General features: G+C 36.1%; 1 protein-coding gene across 4 annotated transcripts in view; it reads left to right on the top strand.

Annotated features, from left to right (window-relative positions):
* The first annotated feature begins 4,868 nt into the window (after window positions 1-4,868).
* The window catches only part of LOC150098631 (serine/threonine-protein kinase STK11-like), a 112,816-nt gene continuing 101,770 nt past the window's right edge, over window positions 4,869-15,914 (top strand). For all 4 annotated transcript variants that reach the window (XM_090404680.1, XM_090404678.1, XM_090404681.1 and 1 more), the window contains exon 1: window positions 4,869-5,346. In XM_090404680.1, the coding sequence (XP_090260806.1) occupies window positions 4,997-5,346 (350 nt within the window). In that variant the 5' untranslated portion in view covers window positions 4,869-4,996. The remainder of the gene's footprint in view (window positions 5,347-15,914) is intronic.

Below are 15,914 nucleotides of genomic sequence, written 5' to 3'. Positions count from 1 at the left end.
AAGCCTTATTTACTGTATACTCGCAGAAACCTTTTCAGAACATTCGAGATTTCGTGTGATGAAATCGCGAATGTTTCCGAAAGGCCGATAGATTCAACGGTTTGTGCAGTGATGCCAGATCTATACAATTTTCGAAAGATTTGATGACGTATTTAAATTTGTATGAATATTTAAAAATTTTAATTAATTCCTAGTTTTTTTTTGTTTTGTTTTGCTAACTTTTATGGGTTTTGTCAGTGTCTGAACACAAGAATTGCAAGGGGGGAAAGTGGGGGGACGTCACAAAAACTAATATTAAAAAATGGGGCACAAATGAAAGAAGGTTGAGAAACACTGCTGTAAAGCAGTTAGCTTTATCTCCAGCTCAGCTATCGCTGTATTATAAAACGTGAGCAAGTTACTGAGGCACGACCTACCCTTCACAAGACTATGTTGCTGCCCATACAGTATCCCACTTCTCTCTGTCCATTCCTGTATTTTGCTCTTGAACAACTTCTCCTGTACCTTGACAAAGACTCTTGACATGCTGATTGGTCGGTAATTTGTAACATCAATCATGATGCCTCCTTTATTCAGTGGAACTATTTTTCTCTTCTTTCCATCCCCTTGGGACTAACCCGGAGCCGAGACTTAGATTACACAAAGTGAGCAAATGCACTGCAAATTCCCTAGCACCTTCTCGTGAAACTCCAGTTGGTGTACCATCTAATCACATAGCTGAATTTGCATCAAGGTTCTATAATATGCTACGCACCTCCAGTTCATTTACTTAATTTTCCATATAAGCCTTTGCCTCCCTTGCAATATAACTCTCGTTATTTCGATAATACCTCATCACGTCGTGAACGAGCAGGAATCTTTATATAAGCTTTTTCAGTTGAAGATCAGTTAACAGATAACATACGGAGGTAGCAGAGTTTTTCTCCAGGAAATTTGGGTTTTTCCTCCGATACAGGCCATCAGAACACACGCATTTTACAGACAAAATAAAAATACTGTTGGTGGTGGCACCATCAGCATTCATTAAAATCATTCTTTCATAAATATTCTTCCTTTTATTTGCAACATACCAAAAGAACTCTATGGGATTATCTTTGGCCTGTACTGCTAATTTCTTTTCATACTCTGCTTTTGCCTTTCTTCACCACACTGGTTATCCTTTTATCCTGTGCTTTATCTGCTGGTCACCTTTCTCCTTGAATTTCTTTCACAGATTTTTCTTTTCTTTTAGTTTCTTTCTTTCTTTTTCTTTTCTTTTTGTGGCTCCAGCTTAATGATAGTATTCATTCATTTGATTCTCAATTGATTTAACCTCCTGACTGGCATGATATATTGCCGCTGTTTCCTAGGGTATGCAGTCTGCTATTACTCGGTACTGATTCAAGTAATCTTCAAAGTTTGTGATACTTACCAGCCCTGTAATTCCACATACGGTATATAATATACCGTATATTCCTTCTTAATTGAAAATTCCAGACACTTATCCACCTCGTAGGTCATGACCATATGATCATTCACCATGTTTTGACAATGTGATCGTATTGGTTATGGACAAATTTTCTGATGCAATTATTAGAACTAACACGCTCAAACCCCCTAGTGCATCCATCACATGCTACCTCGAATAATTATTCCTTAGTAACTGCAAAAATTCAATTTCCTTCCTCCCACGTGTCCTTTCTCCCTTCTCATCTATGTTCCTATTGAAGTTCCCATAATAATTACCAGCACTTCACTCATCAACAGTAGCGTACTTAGGTATTTCCCTCCCCTAGACCCTCAGAAAGTGCCTCCCCCCATATTTAATGAACATGCTGGTTTACATGCATAACCTATTTATATCGTAAATTCGTAATATAAATACAATTACAAAAATGAGAGCCTGGAAATTTCCGCCGTCCCTCAAAATTTGCCGCTCTAGGCCCGGGCCTATACCTAAATATGCCACTGCTCATCAAGCTTATTTGCCTATGCATGCTTTCCCCCATCATGCTCTATATCCTGGTCTATAGAATCAACCAACTGTATATTGTGTTCTGCTGGCCACTATCTCACACCAAATGGCTTCAAGTAAGCTATTTTCACTGACCTGAAGTTGGACTCCTATTCTTTTTGGTTGCAGGTCATCCGCTACCATGAACAATACTCCTATTCTTTTCTCTCTGCTCTCCCTGAACACACTATACCCTTCATATTTTATCCTGCTAACTATATAGTCTTCTGTCAGCAATGTCTCACTATTGCCAATAATCATTGGTCAGGATAAACCAACCAATACCCAAATTTCCTCCTGCTTGTTCTGAATGCTTTTGGCATTTGTACACAAAGTGCAAACTCCCCTTAGGCCCTCCACCGCTCTCCTGATGCTTTATATTCACTATTACATTCTGATTTGTCACCAGTGGTACTAACTTAGGCATTTTATGCACATTCTTACACTCAACTGGTATCTGTGTATTCGCTCAACAGCTCTCCCCCCCAAAAAAAAACTTTACTTTCCCTGATTTTGCACATCCACTTTCACTTCATTCAACAACACTTTTTATTCCAGACTGAACACGAAATCCATTCAGATGCAAAGCATCTTTCTTCTACAAGTCCTTTGATCTCTCAAACTCACTCCACACATCCACATCATTCCTCCTGCATAATCTTAGCATCAACTCATTCGCTATTATAGCTCACCTTCTCAGCTCAACCCTGGAGTTCAGTCGGTATAGGCGAAGCCCTTTGGTATGAAAGACCTGAGTTCTATCCCCTGAGGAACCTTTACCTGGTCTCTTTCTACTTAAGGTGGGTTAGCCGGTCTCATACGAAGGTAGAGAGTTTTTCACCCGGGAGCTCGGGTTTTTCATCCTTCAGAAGAGGCAAACCGGCCTGTGAACAAACACGGATCTACAGTCATAAAATACATTCTTAATTCCTCATTAAGAAATCAACCTTAACCAGTCCTAAGCGATGGTAAAGGAATGGGGAAACCCCATACAAATAAATAAATAAGCTCAACTCTGTCATACAGCGGCAACAGACTCACTATCTTAACTCTCTCTCTCTCACTCTCAGTAAATCTTTCATGTCCTTCTTCATACCATACTTTTCTCATTTCAAATCATTCGTTCCAGCCAAAACAGTCAACTTTTTCACTCTTGCATTCAAATAATTCTCGCTAACATCGTTAATTTTTGCGCCCAGGAAGCAAGATTTTGTCACTCGCCAATCACATCTCATATGATAGAATCGCCGTAGAAGACTCTCCTTAATTTTTTCTTCTCTCTCTTAGTCAAGCATTCTTTAGTCTTTTCTCGCACTTCAAATTGTCTATCAAACTATATATCCGTATATCAAAGTGTATATTTGTTTTGAAGTTTACATATTTGTTTGAAGTTATAGGCTGCAAGTTAGTGCTTGCCTATGGATGGTATATGCACCCAACAATGGGGGTTAACATGTTACCACCCTGGTAACATGTTAACGTATGATATTATCTTGCTGGATGTCGGTTAACCCTAAACCAGGGATTAGGCTTCAGTGGCTCCGAGCAAGTCAAAATCATTTTAAGTTTAGTCAGATAAAATAAACAGCTCTAAAACATTGATTATATTACATCAGTTCAAAGATACATTCATCTTTATTTTTTATTTTTTTTAATAATGCTACACAAGGCTATATCAAATCACTGCGTTAAAATTGTTAAAAGCACTATGCTAAGCGATAACGTATAATCTTAATGGACACGGATTGGTATCACGTTAAGAATATATTTTGTATAAAAACTAGTCCCATGTAATCTACAAGTTCCTACGGATTTTTTTTTTTTTTTTTAGAGCACAGCATCATCAAATGCCTGCCTGGTTGGCCGAGTTGTCAGCGTACCCGCTCTCCAACCAACATTTGCGGGTTCGAATCTGCCGTGGGCAAGTGATTGTCTTCAGTTGGAACCACCTCTCCGCTTATTGGAGGCCTGAAGTGGCTTGAAAAAGTTCCATGTTTGAGCTCTGAAGCAGTGTTTCAGGACTATGCAAAAATTAAAAAAAAAATGCAAAAATATATAAAATTGATGAAAATGAAAAAAAATCCTTACCCCACCCATAACATGACAACGAATTATAAACATAAAATGTTCATAAACTGCTTGAAATTTGAATTTGGGCCTTGTATGTCTATTCTACCCAAACACGGTACTGTGTAACCAATTCGTTATATTCCTCCTTTATATTTCTCAATATCTTCTTTTCTCATTGTAAAATACTTATTCAGGTCAGATATAATTAGAAAAAAAAATCAAGATGTCTGTTCTTTTAATCTATAATTTGGTGTATTATTTTTTAGTTAAGTAAAAGCTGTTATTCTCCTGATAAAACCTGATGGATAAAAATAGTAATAATAAATTGAAATGTATCCTAAAACATGACTCAGTTCTGCATCTCTTCCCAAATCATGGGGATACTTCCATTCTTTCCAAATAGACTGCGTGTTCTGAACAAATACGTGCTAATCGTGATTAGTTGCCTATGTGAGGTGTTTAATTTATTAATGAAGTGAGCGAATGTATTTCAGATTACTACACGATTATCATCTCTTAGTTACAGAATTCCAATGTAGTAAGTAGGCTTAAAAAAAATGGATGTTCCAGATTTACACCGAAATGGCAAGCCTTATTCTCGATTCTAATTCCAACATGATCAAATGCTTATTTTTCAAACTGTTAGTTTATTAATCATTTTAAAAATTTATGATGAGGTAGCAAATGAGCGAATGAGAACTTGTTTTCTCATTTCTGTATAGCATTTTCCCCTCCCAATACAACTGGTAATTTTACATTGTGTGAATGTATGAGGACGAGAGTATTCGATTAGTTTCATAGCGGGTCAGCATGTTTGGATGTCTGCTAGCTTATTGTTTTTGTCTGTGTTAGTAGTTTAAGTAAAAGACAATACATATCATGAAATTATTTAGGTTATTTGATACTGTATGATTAGTTTATGTTACAGCAATAATGGAAGAGGAAGAAGAAGAGGAGCGAGTAGTGAAAGACACGCCGTATCCCGAGCCGGTAGGTAATGACTTAGAAGTTCGGCCGATTGATGGTTGGTTGAATGATGAGGAGCTTTCTATAACTTTGCCTATAACTATACACCGTATAGATTCAAAAGAAATAGTTTATAAGTCTCCAAAGAAAAAAGCTAAGCTTATTGGTAAATATTTAATGGGTGATGTGCTTGGTGAGGGATCATATGGCAAAGTTAAAGAGGTTTTAGACTCGGAAACTTTATGTAGAAGAGCTGTCAAAATCCTGAAAAAGAGACGTCTGCGCAAAATTCCAAATGGTGAACAAAATGTTAAAAGGTAAGTTGCAAACTTTATTGAACATGAAGCGGTTTGTGCACAGAGCATCTTCTTTTGCATTTTATTTTATTTTAGTTATTTATTTTTGTGCCTTTACATGCGATATAGCAGTATTTTGTGCGAGTTCAAGGATATTATTATTGCAAAGTTTATAATTTTCTGATTGTAGAATTTTTTTCTTCTTAAAATAATTTTGAACTATGGAAAATATAATTTGGCTACGTTTGATACCTTTAAAAAATATTTGCTTATTTTGCTTCTTTACAGAAATTGATGCTTTCTTATTTACTATTGATTTTGGAAAGCTGTTGCTTTAATCCAGTTAACTCTTCATACTGTATCCATCAGAATCATTACCAAACAATATATTTTGTAAAGTGACAAAATTCGTATTTAGATGTAGAGACTCACCCAGTTGTAGTGGTCTACAATATGATATTGTATACAAAAGACTGTGGCTTAAAGTTTACAGTATATTGTTTAGTGGAAAAGTCATAAACAAATGATTTTCCAACCATGTCCACTCTGATTAGGACACTGACACAATTATTACATTTGAGTACTGTAGTGGAACATGAGCATACCTGTTGTATATTAAATGTGTTACATCCCATGATTGAGGAATTTTTTCTTTGTAGAAGCCATAGCAGTGTACAAGAATACACTGCAAAATTATGCAGCTCCTCTTGATACCACAAAGATCTTCCTGCATGCTGAAGTTCCACCACATTATGCAATCTGTGAAAGTTGTCTTGAATGTTCCATTTCCAAACAGATGGAATAGTAGTTAATGCTCTCACACAGCCTTTATGGCATGAGATTTGACATTTCGAGATTTATTTTGTGCAGGGAAAGAATATGTTGCTTTAGGAAATAATTCCTACTTGTGATTCTCTGAACCGGACATGACACTTGGTGAAAGAGTAATGTTGCTGTCTGTGGTCCAGTAGAACAACAATTATGAAAATCCTCCTATTCTTTCTTTGTTAAGAAATAATTTTCTTAACAAATATATAATTTTGTGTTAGTAGTAATTTTGTGTGAAATTGTTTATTGTTGCCATTTAGGTTATTACCAAATTTCAGTTGTCATGTTATATTGCAAAGATATCTAGTCCAGATATTAGTAATGAATCACTAATGGATTATTCTTCACTAGGTTGTTTTTTTATAATTTCAGATAGATGTGAGGTTGATTGCTTCTCCATTATTAATCAGTTTGCATCATTTTCTTCATAACTTTTTGAATATGCTTTATGAACATTTCTCTTTTGTCTTAGACTTATTGCTACAGTGTTCATTGCAGTCTATCTTTCCACTGTTTCCTTCATCCTTTAGTAATTTTAGTTTTTCTAATTTCTCTCTTTATCCCATTTGCAGCATGTTAACATGCTTTTGCTACCCCCCATTGGTATCCATCTATTTACAGGTTGTAATGTACATTTTTCTGCATTTCGTTCATTCTGATATTATCAAATTTTGTTTCTCTCACAATTTTCCTACATTTTTTCATTTCATTAGTAGCTTACAATGTTGTTATAATAATAATTAGAGGCCAGAAAGACAAAACACATTGTTGGTCGCTGCTGTGGATGTGGGGGGAGGGTCCACAGGAAGACGTGGATTCTATGCATTAGAAAATTAGCACGAGTGCATGCTGAGTAATTAATATGGGGGGGACTTCAACTATAGGAATATGGGCTAGAAGGAGGAAAGGTGCTATGGCAAGATGGCAGTGGAATTTATACAGTTTCAATGGGATAATTATCTTAAAGGACTATATGGTCCACCAATATAATACAACACTGGATATCACATTAAACTAAAGTGCATAACTTTACATTTACTAACATTGAACCAACGGCCATTTTCACATGGCGAATCATGCCAGTTGCATTTCATTTCATGTCAGTTGATTGGCATGATCACACTGCTGATCTTTGCATCATCAGCAAATAGCTGTATGTCACCTTTTGAATCCATCCTAATATCATTAATATAAAGATTAAATAACAGTGAACCAAGGACTGATCTTTGTAGTGCACCACTGGTCACCTTAAATCTTTAAGACTCATATCCCCCCTTTTGTCCATGCTAATGTTTCATAATCCAATCTCATTTTCTCCAGTTTATGGAACAGTCTTCCATGCTTTATCCTATCAAAAGCCTTAGCTGAGTTCAAAAGTATCATTATGTATCCATTCTCCAACTCAACCATAAATCCATGCTGTTTGTTGCAAAGTATAGATGCGATGTCAACCGATTTCTCTCGCAAACTTTATCAAAATCTTCACCACCACTTCAGAGATACTAATAGGTCTGTAGTTAGATATAAATCTTTGCATCACTCTTGTGCAATAGTATTATTATACATTATTTCTACCCTTGTAGAATCTTCCCTATGCTGAGACTCAAATTATACAGCCTGGTCAAAGGAATAGACAATTACTTATGTACTTATCCTCTTCATGCCTCATAGCACATAAGGCCAAGATCTATTTCTTCCAGATGCCTTATTCCAGATAAAATATTAACTATATTTTGGCTCCATGTCAAAGCCACTTCAGGAATCTTTCTGATGTCCACTCTCATGTGTCCAATTCATTTCCATCTCTATTTTTTTAAATTTCATCGGTGATGCTTTTTTTTTTTTTTGTTGCACAGTCAACTTATGTAAATCATCATTTGTTGTGCATTGGAGCCAAAATATATTTAATATTTTATGCAGACATTTGGTTTGAAAACTATTTAATTTAGCTTCCTGTTTTTGGTGAGCTTCCATGTCTCTAGTTAGCAGAGCTAATCTCAGTGGTATGATCACTTAAACAGAATGGGAGAGGAAAGATTAGCAAAACAAGTGCTCTCTGCCAGGTTGGCAGGAAAACGACCCAGAGGAAGACCAAGATATAGGTGAATTGATATGGTAAAAAGTGCCTTAGAGGATAGAAATATAAGATCTGATAATGTTGGAGTAACAGGTAACAGATTGATTTGGAGGAAAATTGTAGATAGGAAGTTATTAATGATGTAAGTTTTTCATGTAGTACTATTATATCCTGTACACTCCTTGAGGGTAGATGTTAGGAATTTGATTATGATGATTCAATGTCTCTGATCCATATAGTAATACAGCCTTAACATTGCTATTGAAGATTTTTGTCAGTTTTATTATGGTATTTGAAGATTTCCATGTATTTAAATTTCCGAAAGCTTTTGTCAGTCTTTGCATTATAGTCATTTGCTCTCAAGTATGTAAAATTCTTAACTTCTACTGTATGCTGATTGATTTTGATTTCTTTATGGTATTTTCTATTTAGTTTAAGCACTTTTGTTTAGTCATATTTATTTTAAGACCAGCCATTTCAGATGATTTATGCAAGTCCTCCAATTTTGTTTTTATATAATTGCATTTTGATGGTTTCAAAACTATGTCATCAATGTAATAGATCTTCTGTGACATAGAATTCCATTTAATTCCTTTTATTGCACCTGTAACCTTACTCATAATCCAATCGATAATTATATTAAACAATTAACCAGACATTACACAACCCTACCTTACACCATATCTTTTCTCTCGCCATTCAGTGTTGTTTACTGTGTGATAACACAACTTTTACTTCCCTTGCATGCATATCTTTGATTATTCTCACATATTTGTTGGGAATTAGATAACTTTTAATAATTAACCAGTAATGTTTCACATGCTTTAGCAAAATCTATAAAATTTAGGTATAATGGGCTTCTAAATTCTATGCTTTGTTCAATGATGTTCCTTAACGTAAAAATGTGATGCACAATACTCCCACCTTTTATAAAATCAGCTTCTTCATGCTTTAATATCTTCTCTACTTCATTCTTAATGAAGAAAAATATCTTCATTCTTAGAGAAGATATTTATTTATAAATATTCTACAGAAAATTCTTGCAGGTACTGACAGTAAGCTAATTCTCCTTCCAATTCTCACATCTGTTGAGATCTTCCTTCCTAGGGATTATAATTATCATTGCTTCTTTCCACTGTTTAGATATCTAGCACACTGTTAAAGATCAGTTGCAGTTTATCAACAGCAGTTTCTTTAGTTGTCTTAAGCATTTCTATTGCTATATTATCATTGCCCAAAGCTTTTAACTTTTCATTTCCTGTATTACATTTGTTATTTCATTTTTAGATATAGATTCTGATATTATATTTAAATTTATGCCCACAGGAGGTTTTTCCATTATTGAAATCTTCTAATCATGCCAGTTATATTGTTGTCTACATTTAGAATTTCATTAAAGTGTTCTTTCTATCCTCTGACCATCTAATCCTCTTCAGTTAGTAAACCCAAACCCTCTTTATCTCTTATATCATTTACTTGCTTCTTTTCTTCAGAGCATATTTACCTTGTCATTATTATTATTATCTGATCTCCATGTAGTCAGAGATGCATTGTGGGAGGTACACATCATCACACACAAAGCTCATCCAATTGTGCCTTAAATTGATTCAATGTCTCCACATTCACAACACACTCAGGCAATGCATTCCACTCACCAACCACTCTCCATGTAAAGAACCTGCTCCTTACTCCTCTGATCACACCCTCCTTATACAATTTCCAGCGATGGCATCTTGTTTTATCCCCCCCATTCTATGAAAAATCTCTTCTATGTCAACCTGATAACTCCTGACTAACTTATGTCTCAAACATATCCCCCTCCTCCTCCTATTCACAAGGCTTTGCAGTTTACATTCTCTCAATCTGTCCTCGTACTCCACATTCCAAAGACCACTGTTCACCTTTGTGAATCTTCTCTGGACCCTTTCTAACATATATTCGTCACCATGAAAAAAAACCTGGTGACAAAATCTGTGCACAGTAATTCGTATAACACCTAATCAAGGCCTTATACAATGGCATCATAATCTCTTTATTTCTGCATGTCAGGATCCTCTGCATCATTGCATTATCTGATTGACATCTTCACAACTTATGCAATGTGGCCACTGAATTTCAGGTCCTTGTCTACCACCAGTCCTAGATCTCTCATCTTCTCTACCCTTTTTTAAGTTTACTCACCAAGTGTATACTTTGCATCCCATCATTGCTTACTAAATTTCAAAATCTTACGCTTTGCAACATTGAACTGACAGTTTAACTTAACCTGTCCATTCATGCAATTTATTCCAGTCCTCCTGTAAGGCTATAACATTTGTTTGATCCTGCATTGCTCTCCCCAATGCAGCTGCATATGACCAGTTAAACCCATCCAATATCATTAATATACAAATTGAACAACAATGGTTCCAAAACTGACCCCTGTAGCACACCACTAGTGACCTTCCTCTTTCAGGACACCGCATCCCCATATACAACTTTCTGATACCTACCTGACAGCTAGTCACTGATCCAACTCAGAAGTCTGTTATCTATTCCCATCTGTTTCAATATATTTGACAGCTTGTCGTGTAGCAGTCTATCAAAAGCTTTTGCAAAATCTGAGTATACCACTGTATATGCATCTCCCTTGTCCAAGACGTTTGTCACCTTGTTATAGTACATAACAAGGTGGCAAACCATTTCTGTATCCGATTTCTTGACAATCTCTCTAGTACCTTTGCCACCATTCCATATATACAGATTGGCCTATAATTTTTAGCCACAGCCTTAACACCACTTTTATACAGTGGAATGCTACTGTCAATTCCCTGGAAATTCCCTTAAGACATGGAGGACAGATTGAGAGAATGTCATCAAATCCTATCATCGTATTGAATCAAGGTTATTTATTTCCTCAAATACCTTCTACTCACTCACAATTAAGTCATCCTCTCCTATGTCTTTTACATTTAAGTTTCTCAAGATTTCATCCTAATGAGGATGAAACATCCTTATAAATTGTTCACCGAATACCTCAATTATATTTTGTGTAGCAGTTATCATTCTACCATTTTCATCCATTAATATCATCTTACCATAATCATTCTTCCTTCTACTTGCCACATATCTAAAAAAAACTCCCTAGGATTTTTCTTTGCCTGATTTCCCACTTGCTTCTCATAGTGTACTTTTGTTATTTGTACTGAGTCACTCTCCTAGCTTGTTTATACTTTTTATGTAACTAATTATTACCATAATTCATCTTATACTGCCTCCAGAGTACCTTCTTCTATAATTAATGCTTAAGCCCCTCATTCATCTATTTTCCATCTACCTTATGCAGTCTTTTGACCTTTGGAATACAGTCACACACATTGATGCTGTTGTGTATTTCTTTGTCAGTTCCCAAACAGCATTTATTTCCTTACTGCTCAATTCCTCATTCCATGCTATAGCTTGAAGCTGTCTCCTAAGCTTGTCATAATCACCCAGCCTTGTAATTCCACATCCATCCTTTCTTTATAGAAGTCTGAATATGGCTAGCCACAGCCCACGTGATCACTTCATGATACTCAAGTGCCCTCCTTTATATGATGCCTGAGATAGTTGTTTTCAAATTCATTTTCCTTATTCCCAAATGATATCTCTTCATTCCAATCTACATACTGATATAATTAAAACCGCCCATAATAAATCAACCTTCCCTTGTTCACTAACCCAAGTTGCTTATACTTTTCTTCATCAGAACCTTCTGCATTCCCTGGCCTATACCAACATGCATCTAAATATGTCTTCCTGTTAGTTGCTATCTCACAACACATTGCCACTATTACCTTCTTTCATGTCTACCTTATGTGGACATAATTCCCCTGCTATCATCAGCACATCTCCACCCTTCTTGTCCTTTCTATCCTTGTGAAAAACACTGTATCTTTCCATTTCTATTCCCATTCGGATATCATCTTCATTCAACCACGTTTTACTCAATCAGTGAAACCAATTCATCTCCCTTATTTCTGATACTTGTGGCATTTGTAAATAAACAGCAGTTCACTTTTAGATCTATAACCAGTCTTACCCAAGTCACTTGTTGGTTGTGATTTCCCCATCACACCTGTTCTTGCCCAATCGCTTTTATCACTGCTTACCATACATATCTGCTCAGTCTCAGTTTCCCCACCCACATCCCAGTCTATTTCATTTCTATGCTGATCATTCCTATATATACATTCATTACTACTTCCAACAAACACTCTCCCTATGCTATGTCTCCCTGTCCACCCTGGCTCTCCCCATTTCTTATTCCTCTTGCATTCCCATTCTCTCATCATCTCTCACACTACTACTGAAACATTACCAAGCACTTCTGTCTCTTCAGTACCACTCTTCTGATCTTTCACTACTTCTGGCATTTGTCATCTTGTACAGTCTTCCAATGCACCTTAATGCTGCAGCCTTTTGTGCTTCTTTCTCTGCCAAACTGTCTACACAATTCTTTTCTCTTGCAGAACTTTCTCTCTGTAATTGCTGAAATGAATTTCTTTAGTACTTGCAAGCATTTTAACTTTGTGCCTTTCTTTTATGAGTCTCCATGTCTTGTTTAATAACCAAACATTGTTCTTTTTTCCTGTTCTTAGCACCCAAAAAGTTTCTTGCAACCTCATTATATATCATTTTAAAATTTTTTCATTGCATCTTGGTTGTATCTTCTGGGCCTTCTACTTTCTCACTTCTAGCTTCTCATTATCCAAAAAAAAAAAAAAAAAAAAAAACGATTTTTTTATCATAGAAAAGGTGACTATTAAATTATTTAAGGAATTTACAACATATACTGGAATATTAATTAAAAGAAACTTTAATAAATACTTCCTATATTTCTGCAATGTTACATCGCCATCTTCATGGGAACATACAACTATGATATGTGAATGTAGGCATTACAAAGAGCAAATGAGGCAGAAGAGAGAAAACTGATGTTCCATGGTCAAAGTAGGACTGTCCTACTTTGACCAAACCCAAACAGGCAGGACAGCAAATGTCAGGATTTCAGAACACAAAGACTACATCCGGTTTCACCATTACAGCTACTCTGGGCTTGCAGGCCATGCTCTGGATACCCACCACAATATGCTGGAAGAAAGCCACGTTATTACATCGCAGCAAATTTAAATATGAAAGATTGTTCATGGAATCAGCCTCAGATCTAAAAAAACTTTCCAAACCTCAACAAATTTGGATGCATGAGACTGCCCCAAATTTGGGAAGCCTGCATCTTGAGCACTTCAGCCCAACGGCCAAGACAACCCAATATACCTGCTAGGGTCACCTTTAGGACTCTAGGAACAGCGTCAGTTTTCTCTCTTCTGTCTCATTTGCTCTTTGCAGTGTCTGCGTGCACATGTCATAGTTGTATATTCCCACGAAGATGGCGATGTGACATTGCGAAATATAGGAAGTATTTATTAAAATTTCTTTAAATTAATATTCCAGTATACATTGTAAATTCCTTAAATAATTTAATAGTCATGTGTTACCAGTGTATAAGCCCATCTATATGAATAGAAAAGGTGTTTTCTTAATTTCATTAATTTTTAATTTAGACGTCATATTTTACCCTCCCATTCTGATTTCTGATTTTTTTAATCACATGCAGTTTTAATTTAATTTTGACTAAGTAGTGACCAAATCCTACATTAGCTCCTTGCCTTACTTTGACATCTAAGAATGAACTCCTAAAATTACCCTCGATTGCAATATGATCAGTTTGGGCTTTTGGTTTTTAGCATTTGGTGATAACCAAGCTATTTTATGCTTAAATAAGCTTCCTCCTCCTCCTATCACAAAGTTATTCATTTTACAAAATGTCACCAATAGATCACCATTCACATTTGTTAACTATAAATTCACAAAAAGGACGATGTGGAAGGAATACCGTTTGCATAAGGATGATGTCCCTTATGAACGTTATAAGCAGCAGGCTAGAATAGTCATAACTGTTGTACAGAAAGCAAAGTCTGAGTATGAAAAGAAACGGGCTCTGTGTGCTAAAGACAACCCACAAGAATTCTATCGATATGCTGCAAGTAAAAGAAAGAATGAATATGAAAGAATAACTTTTCTAAATGCAGATGGCATGAGGGTTACAGATGTAGAAGAGGTTGTTCAGTTAATGAGTGCCCATTTTGTTAAAAGCTATCAACCTGGTGAATGCAACATTGAGCTCACTGTTATCTCTTCACTAGATGAAGAAATGCAGGTGTGGGAGGCTGAGGTATTAGAGCTGTTGCACAAATTGAATAAGAATTCAGCAATAGGGGGTGATGGAATATAAGCACATGTGCTAAAAGAGTGTTCATACGAACTGGCCATTTCTTTGACCAGGATGTTTAATATGAGTCTCAGAACAGGGAATATTCCGCAGGAATGTAATGGTAATTCCATTGCACAAGGGTGGTGCAAAGACTGATATATCCAACTATTGACTACTTAGTATCTCATGAGTGGTGGTGAAGATTTTGGAAAAATTGGTTAGGGCCCTCAGTCAGAAATGGGTTGACAGTGAATCTCTACTTTGCAATGAACTAAGGGAAGGTCATGTTTTAGCAACTTGCTCACATTCTATAACAATGTTACCATTGAACTAGACAAGGGGAATGGATACATCATGATACTTTTGAATTTTGCTAAGGCTTTTGACAGAATACAGCATAGTAGACAGTTGCATAAATCGAGAAAAGTGGTTTGGGTTATACAGTATTAACATGGATAAGAGGATGGCTGACTGACAGATATCAAAAAGTGGTATATGGGGATATGAGTCTGCGAGATTTAAGGTAACATGTGGTGTACCTCAAGGATCAGTGCTTGGTCCATTGTTATTCAATCTGTACATTAATGATATTGGGAAGGATTTGACAAGTGACATACAGCTATTTGCTGATGATGCAAAGATAGATAGGGTAATCAGGAATGCTGCTGAATATGCAGTACTTGCAGAATGATTTGAATGGTCAGGAATTGTGGTCATGGGAAAATGGGTGTCAGTTCAATGTCAGTAAATGTAAAGTCATTCACTTTGGCATGATTAGATATCCAATGTCGTATTATATTGTTGGGATTAGACTAGAAGAAACTGATGAGGCTAGGGATCTTGGAGTGTTAATAGATAGGAAGTTGAAGTTCAGTGCCCATGTGACAAAGATTGCAAACACAACTCAAAAGATAATTGCAATGCTGAAACAAATGTTCACATGTAAAGATAAGGATGTTATTTTGCATATTTACAAGGCCTTAATAAGACCTCACTTGGACTATTGTGCGCAAGTCTGGTTTCGGTTGTGATTCTGATATATTGGAGAGAGTGTTAAAAATGATACCAGGATTGTGGAATACTGATTATGAGAATTTGTAGATTGCAGACACTAGCAAATAGGAGAAAGAGGGGTGATATGATTGAAACTTACCAACTTCTGAAAGGGTCATACAGAATTTCAATTGATGGAATTTTTCAATTTATGGAAGGTGGGGAAAGGACGAGAAGGCATCCTTGGAAGCTAAGAATGAATGAAGCCAAGAAGGATGCGAGCTAGATTTTTCTCTCAGAGGGTGGTGCGTGATTGGAATGGATTGGATTTGAGTGCATGCAGTCTGAATGAATTCAAGAATAAGTATGATAGCTGGTGTGTGTATAGTATGTGACCTC

This window comes from Typopeltis vanoorti, chromosome 15, assembly GCF_054136105.1.
Source record: "Typopeltis vanoorti isolate ZY-2024b chromosome 15, IOZ_Tvanoo_1.0, whole genome shotgun sequence".
Lineage (NCBI taxonomy): Eukaryota > Metazoa > Arthropoda > Arachnida > Uropygi > Thelyphonidae > Typopeltis > Typopeltis vanoorti.
Note: the sequence above shows the minus strand (reverse complement) of the source record. Positions and strands in the feature narration are given on the sequence as shown.